General features: G+C 41.9%; 1 protein-coding gene across 3 annotated transcripts; it reads right to left on the reverse strand.

Annotated features, from left to right (window-relative positions):
* Positions 1–926: 926 nt before the first annotated feature.
* On the reverse strand, positions 927–9,271 carry LOC143863703 (uncharacterized). 3 transcript variants are annotated; one of them, XM_077374458.1, is made up of 4 exons: positions 8,787–9,187; positions 6,155–6,223; positions 5,943–6,052; positions 927–1,322 (listed from the first exon to the last, which is right to left on the reverse strand). In XM_077374458.1, the coding sequence occupies exons 1-4, from the start codon at positions 8,817–8,819 to the stop codon at positions 1,187–1,189; spliced, it is 348 nt and encodes a 115-aa protein (XP_077230573.1). In that variant the 5' UTR covers positions 8,820–9,187; the 3' UTR covers positions 927–1,186. The 3 variants fall into 3 exon arrangements, 1 of the variants encoding a protein (XP_077230573.1); XR_013240950.1 differs by lacking the exon at positions 927–1,322 and having other exon boundaries at positions 5,725–6,057; positions 8,787–9,271; XR_013240949.1 differs by lacking the exons at positions 927–1,322; positions 8,787–9,187 and having other exon boundaries at positions 5,725–6,057; positions 6,155–6,863.
* Positions 9,272–18,624: the final 9,353 nt, after the last annotated feature.

The raw sequence follows: 18,624 nt of genomic DNA on the forward strand, positions 1-18,624 counted from the left end.
TATTCACTAAGGCCCAATCGCAAGTCCAAAACTAGTAATTGGACTCAAATTCATGTTTAATCGAGTCTAATAATCAAGTTTGAACTCACATTGGCTCTCACAATCCCAAACAAAATCCCCAAAACCAGCCACTAGGGCACCCCATTGGATCCTTGCACAGCATATAAAATCTGGTTCTTCAAAACATTGACATCCCAGACCAAACATGAAGGTACCACTGAATCAAGTGTTAGGATCATCTATTTGTTGTGGAGACAGTAGATCAACGACTCTAATTAAGCGTTCGTATCATCTTCTTGCTCTCCTCTCCCCTTGCTGCCTCCACCAATATCGTGAAGGCAATTCTGTAGCCGACTCCCTCGCCAATTTCGGATGCTCCTCCAAGAACAACACCTTCTACTCCTCATGGGCAAATTTGCCTCGCCATTCCAGAGGGACTGCTAGATGTGATGCTGCCGGCCTCCCTAACATCAGAACTTCCATCAAGGTACGCAGAAGAATACTCTAGGATTGTTGCTCCCTGTAAGTTTTTTTGTTTTTTGTTTTTTTTTTTGGTTGCTAGCATAATCTTCTTGTAATCATCCAGGCTAATTGGCTCTGCCTCCCCTGTATTGGCTGGCTCTTTTATATATTCTTAGCGGTCCGCCCCGGGGCTGTTCAATTTCCGGGTTAAAAAAAAAAAAAAAAGTAGATCAACGACTCTAATTTCTACATGTGTGTTGTGTCAATGTGCCCTGGTGCCTTAGAAACCCAAGCACAAGCAGTGCAAGGTTTAGCATTTTTCAAAACAAAAAGGGAACTGCAATGGGCCTTAGCCCCTAGCTCAACTGGAAGCACTCAGACCATTGAGCTCTTGTGTTGAATGCCAGCATACCAATTAGAAAAATGTCAATGAAATGAATATATATATAAGTAAAAATAAAGGATTATTAGAAAAATATAAAAGACATATATAATTAAAAAGAACGGAAAAGATCGGCCGGAGGGTTCTAATCCGGCGGTCTAGAATGAGCAGGTCCCACTGTTCACATTCATTACATACATATGCCAATGCATTTCAGCTTCATCAGCCGTTCTTTCGTCATATCATACACAATTTTCTGATGAAGCTATCTATGAAATGAACTTAATTGAAAGGTTTAAAAAGTAATTTATAAGCATGGTTTGCATTTGATTAGGAAAATGATTATGGGGTCGGATCCTTTCCAAACCTCATCATGGCATGAGTTGCAAACATCGAACCCCTTCGCGAAATTTCCGCCAATCGGCCTATCAAGGGAAAATTGACTGTCTCTGTATTCCACAGAGGCTTCCTATCCCACCTGCATGCACATATTTTAGAAAGAATCTGCATTACTATTTGCCAAATTAAGTTGAAATGCTCTTGGACAACGAAGTGAAAGAAATCCCATCTTTGTAACTAACTAAAAAAAAACCAAAGTCCTTTTCCGTACTATTGGAGGGGAAGTACAGGGTACCACATCTATCTTCACGTTTTAACTGTGAGCATTATCAACCCCCCTCCTCCCCCCCCCCCCCCACCCACACACACACACACCTCACACAATCTCCTCTCTGAATGAAAGATTCATTTTTGTTATAGAATGCAGATGGGGAGTGGGAAATATAACAGACAAAATTGAAGCTAAGTATCTCATCTCATAATGGTATGTATATTGAATGCATACAAGAAATGAAAGCTACTTCCAAGAAACTAAGATATGGTTTGCTTAGTTCTAACCAGTGTTTAAAAACGCGGATTTGACGCGGAACGCGGCCGAAGAGAAACCTTGTTGACTCGGCGCGGACGCGGTTGACGCAGCCAATAACGCGGTTGACGCGGCCAAGTTATATGTTTTTTAAAGTGTTAAAAATATAAAAAGATTTAAAAATAATTTTTCTTTCTTAACTTTTGTAGAAAATTCATGCACTTTCAAATTGGGCATTGGATTTAGGCGAACGATATCAGCCCAACCAATGTTTAGTAATTGCACAAATTCGGCTTGTCCTCTATTTTTAATTGACTTGTAAGAGCTTTATGGGAACTATAGTAACATTTTATACTTATTTAAATACTAAAAGACAAAACGATTCTGCAAAACAAGTCAAAGTAGGCTGCCATAGTAGTTATGAGTTTATGCCTGTCATTCAAGCTAGGCTGTGATGACAAGATAAACCCACCGTGTATTACATTGCTTGTCCTTTCACTGTACATCACTCTGCACAAGAAATTTAAAAGGGGTAAGATAAGTATTATCCCCTAGTGTATCTATAATTATTTTATACTTTTATTGGGGCTGTCCCTATAGAAAAGAAGGGTGAAAATATCATTTCTCCATCTTCTTCTTCGTGAGATAGGGTTTCAGGAGGTTTTTTATGCGAAAATGGCCAGAAAGTTAGCTTGGTGTTTCAGATGGCATAGAGTACTCGGCCAAAACTCGCCGAGTCAGGGGCTCCCAAATGCGGCCGCCACAGATCCGCATCGACTCGGCCGAGTTCCGAGCCGAGTCAGCGAGTTTTAAAACACTGGTTCTAACCAAATGATGGAGTCTGTTCTTATCCATGTACAAATGTCATTACCTTTTTTTTTCAAATTGTATGGAAAATTTATTAGAAAAGAGAGAGACCGAGAAAGTCCCATCAGATACAAGGAAAGAGATGCCATGTTAGCCCAGAAAAGAAACAAAAAGCAAGTGAAAAATAGCTAGGGCGGGAGTTAGTCAAAGAACTCCACCTACCCCCTATGAGCACCCTCTCTAGCAAGTTTGTCAGCCTCTCCATTAGTTAGACTGCCTTATGTGAATAAAGAATATCAAAGAGGATCCAATTCTATCCTTAATTTAGTCAAAATAAATCCGCGAATCTCCATGGAGCCGTATGGGAAACTCGAACCCACCTAATAACATTTAGAGAGTCCCCTTCTATCTGTACCCTGTCCAAATCTTGATTTTGAAGCAATCTGATACCATGATAAATGGCTCGACCTTCAGCCTCGTTTGAGTCTGCCACCCCAATTGGGCCACTGAATGCCCAAACCATGATCCCTTCTTCGTTTCTAAGGAGCCCTACAATGCCTGAGGGACCCAGGTTCCCCATACTCGATCCATCAATATTCAATTTAAGTATCCCTTGGGGAGGAGGGGTCCATGTTTTTTTTTTTTTTTTTTTGAGGAGGTAACAGAATATATTCATAGAAATCAAAAATCAGTACAAGGGGGTCAAGTCGTCCCCAAGACATCCGTGACCCAAAACAACCCAAAATACACCCGAAAAACAAGAAATAAGGCCCGCAGACTACAGATGATCGTGCTCCATGATGAGGACCGTGTCCCGATCAACGCCCTCCTTGGCCAGCACATCAGCCAAGGTATTTGGGATCAATGCATATGGGATAATATAGGAGGGGTCCATGCTTGTACTACAAATATCAATACCTTGAAGGTAAATAACAAAAAACACTTTACTCGCACCCACTTTGGCACTTCCAGTAAGTCATTCAAACAAACGATCATGATATTGGGACAGAGTTTCAGTATACCGTCAGATTCCAAAAAGAAAATGGAACCCAGATAGTCTGAAGTCACATGAAATAGCCTTCTGTTTGGTCTAGTAGTGAAATAATAAATCCAGTACTTGGAAGAACCCGCAAAGTCAGATAAACTTGATCAAGGGACGCAGAACCGATAGGTAAGGAAGTCCAGTTCTTGATGAATAATATATCCAATACTAGTTTTTTTTTTTTTTTGGAATGGTATCCAATACTAGTTCTTGTTGCTCTGATACCAATAAAATTATGTAGAACTAATAGAGAACAGCCAAAAATTGATATGGTCAAATTAGGGTTTATGTTCAAAATATGGTCAAATTGGGGTTTGTGCTACTTTAAAAAAAAACAGCTCATATCAAACCATTCTACATTTCTAGAAATCTTTTATTAGAGTTGATCTTATCAAATAAAGTTGAAATAAATCGAATCTGACCATTGGATGTTGAGATCACCCTATTATATAAATCTGATGGTAATGATAACTGTAAAACACTAACATCCACAGGAACTTTAAATTTCAAAATCAACTAAATCAAAGTTCAGAATATGTGATGGTTAAAATTAAATTAATTAATCAATTCAGCCATGGGATCCATGATCTGATTAGATCACTTGATTACTTATCATGTTTTGAGTCTAAATCAATATATCACAGGAACTGATGACTTTTAGAAATACAATTTCATATGAGATTTCCAGTTCCAGACAATAAGTAGAGAAAGATGTAGATATTACCTCAAGATAGAAGAAAAATATAAAGATAGATGTTCCAGGGCATCATACCTTGGATCCAATGGCATGACATCTTACATTGAATTAGAGCATCACACCAAAAACTCATTGAAGAGAAATCCTCCACAAAGTTTCAAAGGAAAGCTTCTTTTAATTCGTAATACCAAGGATGACCCTGAGGCCTACACATATAGGACTAAAAAGAAACTCTAGAAAGTTCCTAACTTAATCCAAGAGAGAGAACTTTCAAACAAAACCCTAAACTTCTAGAGGTTTCCCTAAAACACCTACGAAAATAAGACCTCCAACTCTCCCCCATGACTTGAAGCTCTTTTCCCCTTTTAAAATTGCAAGATATAATGAGCCTCCTTCTCTAAAAATCAACTTTAAATGAAATAGAAAAAAATGACTAAAATACTTCCCCTTCCCCACACATATTGGTAGAGTACAGTACCATATTTCGAGTCAACTTGGAGTCAATCCCTCATTGAAACCAAGTTCACTTTCAAGTTTCTAAACTTGATGCTTCGTTTGGTTGCACAAAAGCTCGGCAGCCGTCGGAATTTGGTTTGGATTTGGCATGCCATTCCACTTTTGGTTGCCAAAATGCATTGGACTCCCATTGATTCCCTTGGATTTCTCCCATGTAATAATTGCTTCTCTCTTTCTTGTCCCCTTCTTCCAAAAGCAAAGAATTATGGTTGAATTTTCTAGGGAATGACGCTCTCTCTCTATCTCTCTCTCTCCTTTCTCCCTATATTGGTAATGACACCCCCTACTTTTTCTCCTACTCTCCGAGTATTTGCCGTGCAACCGAACACTATTACACAATTTTCCGAGGTAATTCTAGGAAAATCAAAATGCTTGTCTCCTCCCTTTGACTTCCTATTCCACTACTCTCCGAGCCAAACGTAGCATAAGTGCTAGTCAGTCCATGTATTTAGCCTTTACATGAAGCATAGCAGATAGACTGATATCTCTCTACATCTTCTCAAGCTCTCTAATCCAGGACCATCCCCAACCCACACTAATGTCTTTTAAGGCTTTGTTCATTTGAGATTATGACAACCGATGGTGAGCCCCCAAACCGATTATTTGACTCAAATTACATTAATTTTGAGCCCAATATTCCGTTTGGGGGTTCACCATCGGTTCTCATAATCTCAAACAGGCTCTGTTCGTTTAAGATTATGACAACCGATGTGAATGCCAAAACCGATTATTGACTCAAAATAAAGTTTAAATTTGAGTCCAATAATTGGTTTGGCAGTCACAATTGGTGGCCATAATCTTAACAAACAGGGCCTAAGTAATGGTCCACCTTCTGATTATTAAATTAAGTGGCTTAAAAGTAATACTATATCAGATATGAAGAATCACCAAGATGAATTAAAATTGAAAACACCGTGGCCAAACATTACCAAACCTTAGAGGAGAGTAAAAGAGAAGCAAATAAAGGGAGGCCCAACTTAAAGTCTGTGAAGCAAAAAACTAACTGTTGGATATTGTCAACAAACTAATTTATCACGTGTAAGTTTTTGAAGGTGATGTTGAAGTATAATGCAAACAAGAATAGTAATATATACCAAACTAATTTATCACATATAAGTTTTTGAAGGTGATGAAATTGAACTATATTGCATACAAGAACAGTAATATATACCAATCTTCATGGCGAATGACCTTTCCTTCCTCAATGCGTAGCCGGATAAGTGATGTGATATCCATGTCTTTTCCCAAAAACTTGTAATGTTGCTTGTTGTCAATTAGTATCTGGACTAAAATGCATGTCAACAGACTTGTATTTGTACAGCCACAACAATCATATATAGATAGTGAAATAATTTCTCAGAGACTTGAAAAGAGCATTCTGACCTCTCCTTTCCCTGGTGCGAATGCATTTTCTTGTATGCTGTATTCCACAATTTTGGATTCACTAAAGACCTGAGAGATGATCATTCATCAGTACATTCTTTTGAATATGTACAAACTTCTAAATTCAGCTCCTCTATTTAATAAATTGTGGAATTTTGAAATCTGAAACGGTATAATAGGAACCGACTATTAAAATGCAAGAATTAACCACGTCACTGATTGATCCAACATATTTTTTTGAGCTTTCCTTGTATATATATTTACGAAGGGAATAGCTTAGACATATATCATATATGCAATTAATAGGGTGATGTGGAAGCAAATGTTTGAGCAGTTTGTGGGATCCCCAAGGGTGATGTCTTTTGGTTGGGTGATAGCCCTGTTCAAGATTGTTAATAGTAATCATCTCTGTATAAGGTTTCTTTAATTGCCATAATGTGCGTTTAATGTGTAATATCCAAGAAGAATGTGTACAAGATTCTGTCTCCTTTAGTTTGCTCTTCGTTCTATCTTTGTATATAATTTTCTTGTTATCGACAAAGACCAGCAAGAAAAACAAGGACCAGCAATTATCGGGGAAAAAAGAACTTTTAATGTCACAGGTTTCAGTTCAAGCTGTTAGTCAATGCTTAACAGGCTTTTTACATGGTACTTGCACTGCACGTACATGATTTGTGAGGTTTTTTCAGTGTAATTTTAGAACTGCCTCTTCAAGTGTATGCTACTTTCTTTTTCTTTTTTTTTAAAAGAAAACTATATTTCAACATTCAAAATTAAAAATTCCCCTCCCAAGTCATACATACATCCATATATAAGATTTCTATTCCTAAATTGAACTTAGACTTTAACTCCAACCAAAACTCAACTTTCTAACTTTCTAACTTGATTCTATTTTTTCACCACCTCTGTTACCTACCATGGTTCCTATATCTGAGACTATTGCTACTTCAGATGACTACTCAAAACATAGTATTGTTCATAAGCAGCCACTACAAGTTTATACAAGAGGAAAAGTAAAGATTTTACTCACTCTGTCAATCAATCTACATCTGTGTCTGATGATCCGGCAGTTGACCATATTTCTGTAAGTGTTCCTATTGCTGTTCGGAAAGATAAAAGGTCTTGGACTCAGTATCCCATTGCTAACTTTGTCTCCTTTGATTTCTATATCCTTCCTGTAAAAGTTTTATTGCGTCTCTTTCCTCTACTGTTTTACGGTTGCCTCGTATGTGCCAAGACATGATGAAATGGATCAAGGCATCTTATTTGTTGCAAGCATTTGCCTTGGATGTGTGAGGAGTAGGGGTGGCAAAATTGGCCGAACCGAACCGGAACCGAGCCTAAACCAAACCGATTCAAATTTCGGTTTGGTTCGGTTTGGGGATCAAACCGAACCGAAACCGAATATTTCCAATTATTATGAGTAAGGGGTGGCAAAATTGGCGGAACCGAACCGAAACCGAACCGAAAATTCAGTTTTGGTTCGGTAAAACTAAACCGATTCAAATTTCGGTTCGGTTCGGTTTGGGGGTCAAACCGAACCGAAACCGAACCATTGCCACCCCTAGTGAGGAGGCCTGCTCTTTTGGCCCACCGCATAACATTCACTTTTCAAACAGTCTCTTCAGTGGGCCCTTATCATAAGTACACAATGTGGTATGCATTTATTGAAGCTATCGGTGTTGGTGCAATCGTATCTTTCATGTGCTCTACTTATTACCAAAACTACCGTTGGAAAAAAAATCAAGGGAAAAATGAACATAGGTTTCTACACATTCAACTTAACCCCAAAAGTTTTAAAAGTGACAAGTAGACCTCATGTGGTTTCATTGGATTTTTTTAATTGGACGGAGGGGACGGCGTGGGGGAAAATACCAAAATGCCCTCGTCTTCCCTAACTGAAAATTAGGGTTTTCATAGTTGACAACTAAAAATTGGGGTTTGATTCAAATCCTTGCTGATTTATCAACATAAACCTTCCATTTAGGAGTTTTATTTTTCTTCATTCACATCATTATAATAATTTGAATAAAAACCCTAATGTTTTAGGGCTTTATTTTTATTTTTTTTATCAAAGTTTTTTTTCTTGAAATGTTGGTTTGATGTAGCCATGGGGTGAGGTTCGAGTGTATGTAGTGGAGGTGACGGCGGTTGCCTGAGACGCGACGGCTGTGGTGGCGTCGAAGGCGGTGAGAAATGGCGTAACCGTAATCCCTCTGCAAATGAGGGTATTTCTGTCATCAAAATATTAACCATGGTTGGTTTTAATCTTTCCGTCAGGTAATCTTTGACAGAGGGGGTGTACTTGTGGCGTTTTGATATCACAGGATCTACTTGTAACTTTTTTAACTTTTGGAGTTAAGTTGAATGTGTCAGAAGGCACAGCGGGTCTAAGGGTATTTTTCCCAAAAATCAGTTCAGTTTACTTACTTAAACGGAGCTTATAAATTCGCACTCTTGTAACCTGAACTGTGGAAGACTAATACAACAACCATACTAATACAACAAAAAAAGAGGAATTACTCTTCTTGTTATCTCTCTCTCTGTTTCTTCTTTCTCTGTATGTTTTGAGAAGAGAATTTTGAATTTTGAAAGCCATGACCGGTTTCAACAAACTCGTAATCGGACTCACTTTTGTTTTCTCCATCTTCACCGTCGCTCTCATCGCCGGACTCTGCTACCTTCTCCGGAGAAAATTCCGGCGAGAAAACACCGGAACCGAGGAAATTTCCGGCGAACCGTACAATAACCCATCTAAGGAGCCACTCTACTTCTTCTGCTGGAAGACCCAGTCCCAAGTCGATCCCACCGGAGCTCCGGTCATATTCCCGGACTCCGGCCAGTGTGTGTTGGGAGATCGGATGAAATGGGAGGGTTTGGGTGGGCCATCTAGGGTTTTGTTCACGATCGAAGAGGGGATAGAAGATTTGGAATCTGAAGAGGAGAAATCTCAAAATGAGAGTTTTAATGATATTGAGAAGGAGATTTCGTTTGTGAGTCCTTGTTCTTCTCCTCCACTTTACATGCCTATGTCATCTCCCACACGTGTGGAGGAGAAGAACAATGAGAGTGATAGGTTTTCTTTTTGTATTTCTGTTGCTGAAGACTGAAAGGAAATGAAGGGAATATGGGTTTCTTTGAAGACAACTGATATTTGCACGGCATTTTTTTTTATAATGGTCTTTTTTTATTTAACTATGATTTCCCATTCCCAAAGCATTTGAGAGCTAATTAAATAAAAAGACAAGGTGAGTTCGTGCCATTATCAAAATATGTAGTGCGAATATCAGTAGCATTGTTTAAATTACCATCTTTTACAGGGTTTCGCTAAAATGCGCGTTGTTATGTGACCGCCGATGCAATCATTTTATTATCTGAAAAAGCTTATTTCATCTGGTCTTCCTTTCTGTGTCGATGTTGTTTTGATATGTACACCCCTCCTTTCTCCTGTATCAAACTCTTCTTTCATTTATCGGCCTCTGACCCAAGGATTTGGTCTTTTTTTTGAAAGGGTGGGATAGAAAATGCAAATCCTAAGAACAAGGCGGACATGAGATGAGTACAACACTAGGAACCATCGTAGGAAGAATTTCCAGGACCCGGTGTTGCATGAGAGAGCAGCTACATAGGCTCACTTTTCAAAATCTTACACAAACAAGATCTATATACCAACAAAACATAACGACCAAAGGGAAGCAATACAAACAGCCACAAGAAAACAAGAATTACGTGGTTAACCATAATGGGCTACTTCATGGACAAGGCAATGCACAATCCATTATTTAGAACCAAAATAGTTCAATGTTACATCACACCGGTCCGATAAAACCTTTGTCTTAAGCCTTCTATGCAACCCAGAGCAACCCTCTCTTCTGCTTACCGAGTATGAGGAAAAAAAACCCTTTGGAAAACCTTCCAATACAATGTTTGGATTACATCTGATTATATGTTGGACCCATTAGGTTTGGATAATTTGGACCCACTAGCGGCTGGAGTTCCAACTGATTTCGCACCAGTCATAGAAATGCAATCTAAGAGATCAAGAGCGAATTTTCGGTGAGTGAGATAACTTCCATTTCGAAAAAAGGAATTAAGAGAAACAAGATCCTTTAGATCAAATGGAAAGGAGAGTGATATAATGAGTTTGAGGGTTACCCACGGAAACCACCCATAATAATTATGTTAACGTCATATACCAATAAAAAGATCTAATCCAGTTGGGGAGTGCAAATAGAAGAGAGATTATATGTTGTAGGCACTGTTAACCTAACTTATAAGCTCAAGAAACACATCTTTGAAGCAACTATACCAAGCCCATAGGCCTGCTTTAGTCTGTAAAGATATTTATGGACTGAATACAAAGTTGGGCTTGGCGAGGTCAATGAAACCAGCAGGTTGTTTTGTATACATATGTATCAAAGGTTCCATGTAAGAAGGCATTACCCATGTCAAGTTGGCGAAGAGGCCACAATTGTATTATTCGAATTGTAGGGGACTGAACTATGGGGCTAAAAGTTTCATCAAAGTTATGCCCCAAAAATCGATGGTTAGCAACCGAAAAGCCTTTATCTATAGGATGGAACCATCATAATTGTTTTGTATGAAAAACCACTTGCGCCCAATTATATTCATATGTGGATGTGGTAGATAAAGGGATAAGTACCATTGTGTGAGAGGCATTAAATTCATCGAGCATGACAAATGTTACATGGAACGCGGTTCGTTCTGGTACACGATATGAGAACGCGTATAGACTACGATGGTAGCAAGGTACCTGGTACGATGAGGGTAGGCTTAGTTGGTGTGTATGTGTGTGAGATTTGGACTTAAAATCAATTCTAAGAAAACCAAAATAACAGGCATAATGGGATTGGAAACTAGTAAAAATTGTCAAATGAAGTGAATTAAGGGACGAATACGAAATTATAATCAACCAAAAAGTTCGGTGAGCTTGAACAACAAGGGAAATAGCAAAATTTCAAGAGCATAAGACAATAGATGAAGCATGATATCTGCGTGTAAATTGTGAACTGAATAGTTAGATTGAAAAGCCATTGTTGATGTCTCTCTCAGCGTATGTTGGCGCGCATCTCTCTTTCATTCTTACGGATCGTTATTTTTAGTGATCCAGATCGCAAATGAACCGTGTTTGGAGTTGCTACCCAGATCACAAAGGAACCATGTTTCGGGTTGTGCGATCCAAATTGCGGGTCAATAGAGGGAAACGACCCCGGTAACACTGAGCATGATTTCATGCCAACGTGTGCCAAGAAGTATATGCCGACAGACTTTGGTGCAAGTGGTGAGATCGATCCGGTGAGTAAGAAGACGTGTGAACAAATGATAAAAACAAAGAGAAATGGTGTTTGGTTACAAGAAAAGCTTGGGGTATGCGAATCTTGCAACAAGTGTTGGGTTGGAGTGGTCCTGTAGTAGGAAAATAAAGGCAACAAGAAAACACTTCTAAAATGGGATCCTGTTTATAAAATAAAATTTTTGCATTCATTTCAAAATCTCACGTATTTTTATTTTTCAGCACTTCATCCTATACCTGGAAGCTTATCGGACCGTGAATCCTCTAGAGTACCAAATGATGGCGATGGTGTATAGAGGTGAGAAGCCATGAAGAACAGGGGGTTGCCTTTTATAATCTTAGAAAAAAGCGGTGGACTTTCATTCCATCGGTTTTGCCATAATAGAGAAGCAATGCAATAATCCCCATTATTCTCTAAAATTATAAAAGGCACCCCGTGTTCTTTTAAGCAGGCCAAGGAAGGGCTTCGTGATCAGATGCACCCAACATTTTTTTTTGAAAAGAGCAACAGAATATATATATATATATATATATATATATATATATATATATATATATATAAGTAAAAACAGAACCGAGGTGGTCCTGAAGGAACAAAGATAATACAAAGATAGCAGTACAATAATTCAAGGAGATAGATAGTCAAAGCACTCAAACGCGGCCCGAAAGACTCCTTTCTTGGCAAGGGTGTCTGCTTCCGCATTGGCTGATCTCCTGACATGGCGAAAAACTATTGAGGAGCCCTTAGCTCTGTCCTCTATTTCCTCTAAGAGAGGCAAAAATCGCCAAGGGGGAGAAGCGTTACCCGAAAGCCAGCGAATAACATTTAAGGAATCCCCTTCGACGATAATTTTGTCGCACTCTAGACGAGGCATCGAGAGAAGCCCGCTATGAACGGCTCGGACCTCTGCCTCGTTTGAGTCTGCCACTCCGATAGGCCCCGAGTAGGCCCAGAGGACTTCCCCTTTGTGGTTTCTACATAACCCCCCTACTCCTGCCATTCCTGGATTGCCGATAGACGATCCGTCAAAGTTAAGTTTCAGGGACCCCGGAGGAGGAGGAATCCAGGAGGGGAGGATTTTCACTTTGGTAGCCGATTCCAAGCATATGATTGACCATCATTCCCAGAGGTCGAAAGCTGAAACAAAACGAAACAGAGGAAGGCTTCGAGCCCAGGATATGACCGCAGCTATCAACTGAATATAAATCCAATAGGGAGATCTAGCCTTCCCTTCAAAGATACGAGCATTCCTCTCTTTCCACAAAAACCACCATGAGGCCAGGAGACACATCTTCCACAGCGTTCTGCCTTTCGTTTTCCAAGGAGTCCAGGCCCAACTCTGAATGAATTCAGCCATAGAGTTGGAGGGGACCCAACTGATTCCAAAACGAGAAAAAATAAGACCCCAAATATGGCGAGCAACCTTACAGTGTATGAAAAGGTGGTCAATGGATTCCCCAGCGGATAAACATAGAGGACAGTGATCTACCAACCACATTCCTCGTTTCCTCAAAAAATCCATAGTTTGAATGCGGCCCCAGCTAACCGACCACCCAAAGAAAGCAACTCTCGGAGGGCAAGATTGTCTCCAAACCGAGGAGGACACGTGCTCCACTGAAGAAGGGATCAGATGGTTATAAAAAGATTTGACTGAAAATATCCCCGAAGGATTCCAAATCCAAATCCGACGATCTACGCCCGAAGACTTGATGAAGCAAGAATCCAATAAGGAGAGGAGGGCGCTGTAAGAGTTTAACTCCCTAACAAAGAAGTCTCTGCGAAACTTAGGAGACCAAGCCACCTTCCCATGTTCCCTTACAAAACATTCTGATACCCAGGCCTCTTTCTGAGATGAAACGATGAATAAGTCAGGAAACATCACTTGAAGAGGATCGTCCGAACACCAAGGATCCTGCCAGAACCGAATCCGATCCCCCCTATATACTCTGAATCGGACGCCAGGAGCAAATAGCGACTTCAACTTCAAGATGTCCCTCCAAGCCGTGAGACCTTTGAGTTTAAAATTATCAACCGAGTCCCAATGCCCATGATCTGAACCATACTTACTTCCAATGACCCGGACCCACAAAGAGGATTGTTCTTCGCCAAATCTCCACAGCCACTTGCCCCTAAGGGCCTGGTTAAAACTCTGAACCCTCCTGATACCCAAACCTCCATTTTTAGTAGGCAAGCAGACCATACTCCATTTAATCAGGGAGACCCCCTTGGAAGACCCTGATCCGCCCCACAGGAAGCGTCTCTGAATTTGTTCGATGCGTTTAGCAACCGAGGCGGGACATTGAAAAAGAGATAGAAAATATATCGGCATATTGGATAGAACGGCCTTTATAAGCACCAATCTACCTCCTTTGGAAACCAACCGGCGCTTCCAGGTGGCCAAACGTCGCTCAATCCTTTGAATAATAGGAGCCCATAGGTTGTGTTTCGGTCGACCCACACCAAGAGGAAGACCCAGATAGGTTGCTGGAAAGACATCTAAACCACACCCCATAATTCCGGCGAAAAAGGATGCATCGCTCTCAAAAACGTTGATCGCGAACAACCGAGATTTTGCGAAATTAGATCTTTGACCCGAAACCTTCTCATAACAACGAAGCATAGCTTTAAGGTTAAGAATCTGGGAAATGACCGGAGAACAGAACAGAAGAGTGTCATCCGCAAACTGAAGAAGCGATACTTCCACCTTACTCTCGCCAATAAGGAACCCTTGATATAGCCCCAACTCACCTCCTTTTTTTAGCAGTCTGCACAGTGATTCGGCCACAATCAGGAAAAGAAAAGGAGAGAGAGGATCGCCCTGCCGCAATCCTCTAGAAGATTTGAAGAATCCTTTTGCTGATCCGTTGATGAGGACAGAAAACCAGGCGGACGATAAGCAGTTCCGGATCCACCCTCTCCACCTACCCCCAAAGCCCATACGACCCATGAGAAAATCTAATGCTGCCCAATCCACTCGGTCATATGCCTTCTCCATGTCAAGCTTGCATAGAATGCCACCTTCCCCCTTCCTCCGATAATAGTCAATGGCTTCATTGGCTGTTAAAGAATAATCAAGGATTTGCTGGTTGCTTATAAAGGCACTTTGACAGACCGATATAATTGAAGGAAGAACCACTTTGATACGATCCGCCAGAACCTTTGCGAGGACTTTGTAAAGGCTGCCCACCAAGCTAATCGGGCGAAAATCCGAGCTTTTTGTTGCTCCTTCAATTTTTGGAATGAGGACGAGAAAAGTTGCACCTGTCCCTTTGTCAAGGATGGCTCCCTCAAAAAATTCTATGAAGAATCGAAGAATGTCCGATTTTACTGTTTTCCAGCAAGTTTGAAAGAAAGCCAAACAAAAACCATCGGGTACAGGGGCTTTATCTTTTGCCAGAGAAAATAGTGCTGATCGGATTTCCACCTCAGCGAAAGGGATTTCCAATCCGGCTGAGGCTTCCAGGCTTAAGCTAGCAAAACAAATGTCTTGAGGAATTGGGCGTAACATCCCATCAGCTGAGTATAAAGATCTGTAGAATTCAATAATTTCTTCAATAATTCGCTCCTTGTCAGATACAATCTGCCCCTCCACTTCTAAGGATTCAATTCTGTTCCTTCTTCTGCGAGCACTAGCCATGGCATGGAAGCAGGCTGTGTTTTTATCTCCCTCCAACAACCACTTGACTCGAGATCTTTGGCGCCAAGAGATTTCTTTCAGCATCAACAACTCTTTATGCTCTTGAATTAATCTTCCTTGTTGCTCATAATCCTCCGCCGAGGCCAAACCACTCTCTGCCAATGTATTTATCTCCATCAATCTGTCCTCAAGAATCCTCTTCCTGCCTTGGTCCACTTCTTTCTGCTCCTTATCCCACTCTTTTAATTTCCCCTTAATGAAGCGTAATTTTTTGCCTATAACTACGTCCCCTGGACCTTCAAAGACGCTTTCAGACCACCATCGCACTAAGAGAGCCTCCATTTGGGGATTTTCCAGCCAAGCTAATTCAAATCTGAAGGGGGGCGGGCCCCAGAACTCCATTTTAGGAGACAAAAGGAGAGGGCAATGGTCGGAAACTGAATGGGGTAAAGCCTGCTGATAGACTTCAGAAAGAATTGCCAACCAGTCACCCGAGAGAAGAAATCGGTCAAGCCGACTCCGGTTCGAACCTCTGGCCCAGGTGAAAGAGGAGCCACCCAAAGGTAAATCTGCGAGCTCGTTGATTGCGATGAAATCAGCGAAAGATCTCATGCCCGCAGTGACTCGCTGACCCCCAAGTCGATCTCTTGATCCTAGAACTTCATTGAAATCCCCCCCGATACACCAAGGAGCGGAACATAGGCGTCGCGTCTGATTTAATTCTTCCCAAAAAAGACACTTCTCAAAGGATGACAAAGGACCATAGACGCCTGAGAAGAACCAGACTGAATTATCATTGCATTTTCGGAAAGCAACGGAGAGAGAGAAAAATCCACGCCAAACATCCGTGCTGTCCCACAAGACTGAATCCCAAGCCACCAAGATGCCCCCTGAAGCTCCTTTGGATGCTAAGAAAGCAAAATTCCAGTCAGTATTGAACCCCATGCTTCTCATATCTATGTTACGGATTTGCTCCATCTTTGTTTCCTGAAGACAAACAACCTCAGGGCGCCGATGTTTAACTAATGCTTTGATTTGAATTCTTTTCTCCCGAGAGCCCAAGCCGTTTATATTCCAGGATAAAATCTTCATTAACAACTGTATTCCGATGAATTCCTGCCCGCCCTGATACCATACTTTCTTCACCTTTGCTATGCGATCCAGAATCATAATTGATATCCGATTGAAGTCTCACCAATTTGCGCTCCGTGCGTTTCAGGTTTACTTCGGATATGGAGACTGGAGATGACACTCCAGCGACCTCCCGTAGTTCTGCCGCCTTTATGCTAGACCTATATTCCTCAACGGGACCCGGAAATATTAGACCCAGATGAGAACTAATGTGAATGGTATGATCCACCATCAATTCAAGCACCTGTTGGGAAGAAACCAAGCCCGAGTCATTCCGTGGAGGGACATAAGAGAGTTCTGAGTCACAAGGCAGGAGCTGAAAATCCGCCTTGCTACACCATCTCAGTGGACAAAGATGGGAGAAACTTCCAAGCGATACCCTGACGAGCGAGCGAAAAGACCACTCCCTAACTTCACCAGAGAATAAATGCTTCATACCTCCCAAACCACTATAATCAATGATCACCTTCCTTTGCCCCACCTGGCACTGAATGAAGAAACGGTCATCACGAGAGATAAGGATACACCTACTCTTGTGACGTTGCAGACTATACCCCCACACCCGGTTGTCACCGAGCTCCTCCTCAGTCTCAGAATACGTGCGAGTAGCGCCCATTGTGCTTGAGTCGTGGAGGAGGCTCTCCTCCTGGTTCCCAGGGCACACCAGTGGAGAAGCCCAAAGGTCCTCTGAAGCAACTTCTCTTTCAGAAAATTCCATTGGACCCGAATCGGGCACGTAGATTACATCTACTCGAGAAGAGTCGCTGTGGTGCGGAGGGGATAAGGCTGAGATAATATCTTCAAAGCTGTTGACCTTAGAGTAAGGAGTAGCTGTTGCTGATGAGTCTTGAATAGGACCAGCTACACTGGACCACCTGTATGCATGTGGGGGACCCCCTTTTTGAAATTCAACATTTTTGCCAGGTGAGATGCTGCTAACCGGTGCCGCTTTCTGCGCACAATAGGCTGAATGTGAAGGAATCTCCGACTCCACCAACCCGACGACCCCAGCATTTATCTCCGGCACCGACAGCAATGCTGAGGCTTCATTGATGGCATTGAAGACATCATGGATTGCAGTTATGGAATGGTGAACTACTTCAGCTTCACTTACCCCTTCAGTAGGAGTATTTAAAGGAAGACCCAACTCTTCTTCGGAAACCATCTGCCCAGCCGGAGAAGGAGAGGAGATTTTTGCAGAGTTCGGGTCGTCGTCAACTCTTTCCCGGGAGGCTAGAATCCAACGAATTGTGCCATCGATAGAGCTTTGGAGAGATAGTTCACTTCCGGGGCGTCCTTCAGACATGATCAGCATCCTACCCACTTCATATCCGAAACCCGCATAACACGACAAATCTACCTCCACCACCTGGCCTATTTTCCTCCCTATACGCTGAAAATTATCGGTGCACCATGCTTCAGGCGGAACTCCTTCTATTTTCCACCAGGAAGGCTTCCCCGCCTTAGGAAATTTTGTATCCCACTTCTGTAGATCTTCCAGAGGAGAATGGGATGGAGAGCACCAATCTCTGATTAAGTGAGATCGATTAGCGCCCGCTGGGATGGAAATTTGGATTTCTAAAGGAGCAATTTTATACACCACAGCTTCAGTCCTGCTATTGCGAGAGAGCCAGTCTTCCAGCTCATCCAGATCACCATCCCACCCTTCCTTCATCTTCCCCCATAAGCCTAAGTCTGCATTACTAATAGACTTAAGGGGGACTACTTCAAGGTTGAAAGCTACACCTTCCGAAGTTGCAGGAAGCAACGGCTCCATTCTAACATTCTCTGCTTGAGGCGCTGTTGGTTTAGGAACAAGCCGCCTCCTCGCCATCGGATCCGCTGACTGTTCTTGGTGCCCTGGGAAATTGAAGTCCGAACTGGACCAGACTTTATGACACTTCCAACATCTAACCCTCCTTCAAAAATTCCTGAAAGCACATCTGCAACATTTCCAATCTCCCAGTTCTCTATTCTTTCTTTTGTGGAAGGTACTCTCCATTCGTCTTCCCTTCTTGCTTCGGACGGGTAGCCACTCCTCCTCTTCAGATCGGTGAGGCCAATTTCTCTGCCCAACTGCCGGCTCAGAGCCAAACTTCTTCCAACCTCCTACAGAATCGCCCAAAAGGCCTTCTTCGGGGTTGATCCGCCGGACCCCAAGAGGGATCAAATTCGCCCCACTGGCCCATCTATGGCGATCTCCCCCAACACCTCTCACCCCGACGGAGGTCATAATTGTCACGGAATCCTCCTCCACTCTGCAAAATGTGCCGACCACCGAGCCGTGAGAATCCACCGGATTCTGGATCGGAAACCCACGCGGAGACCGAGATGGAGGAAGACACCGAATCTGAAGGAGCTGAAGAAGAAGAGGTAGAGGATACAGA

The sequence above is a fragment of the Tasmannia lanceolata genome, unplaced genomic scaffold (assembly GCF_043159265.1).
Source record: "Tasmannia lanceolata isolate RefF3 unplaced genomic scaffold, GAP_Taslan_0.1 ptg000044l, whole genome shotgun sequence".
In the NCBI taxonomy this organism is placed as follows: Eukaryota; Viridiplantae; Streptophyta; class Magnoliopsida; order Canellales; family Winteraceae; genus Tasmannia; species Tasmannia lanceolata.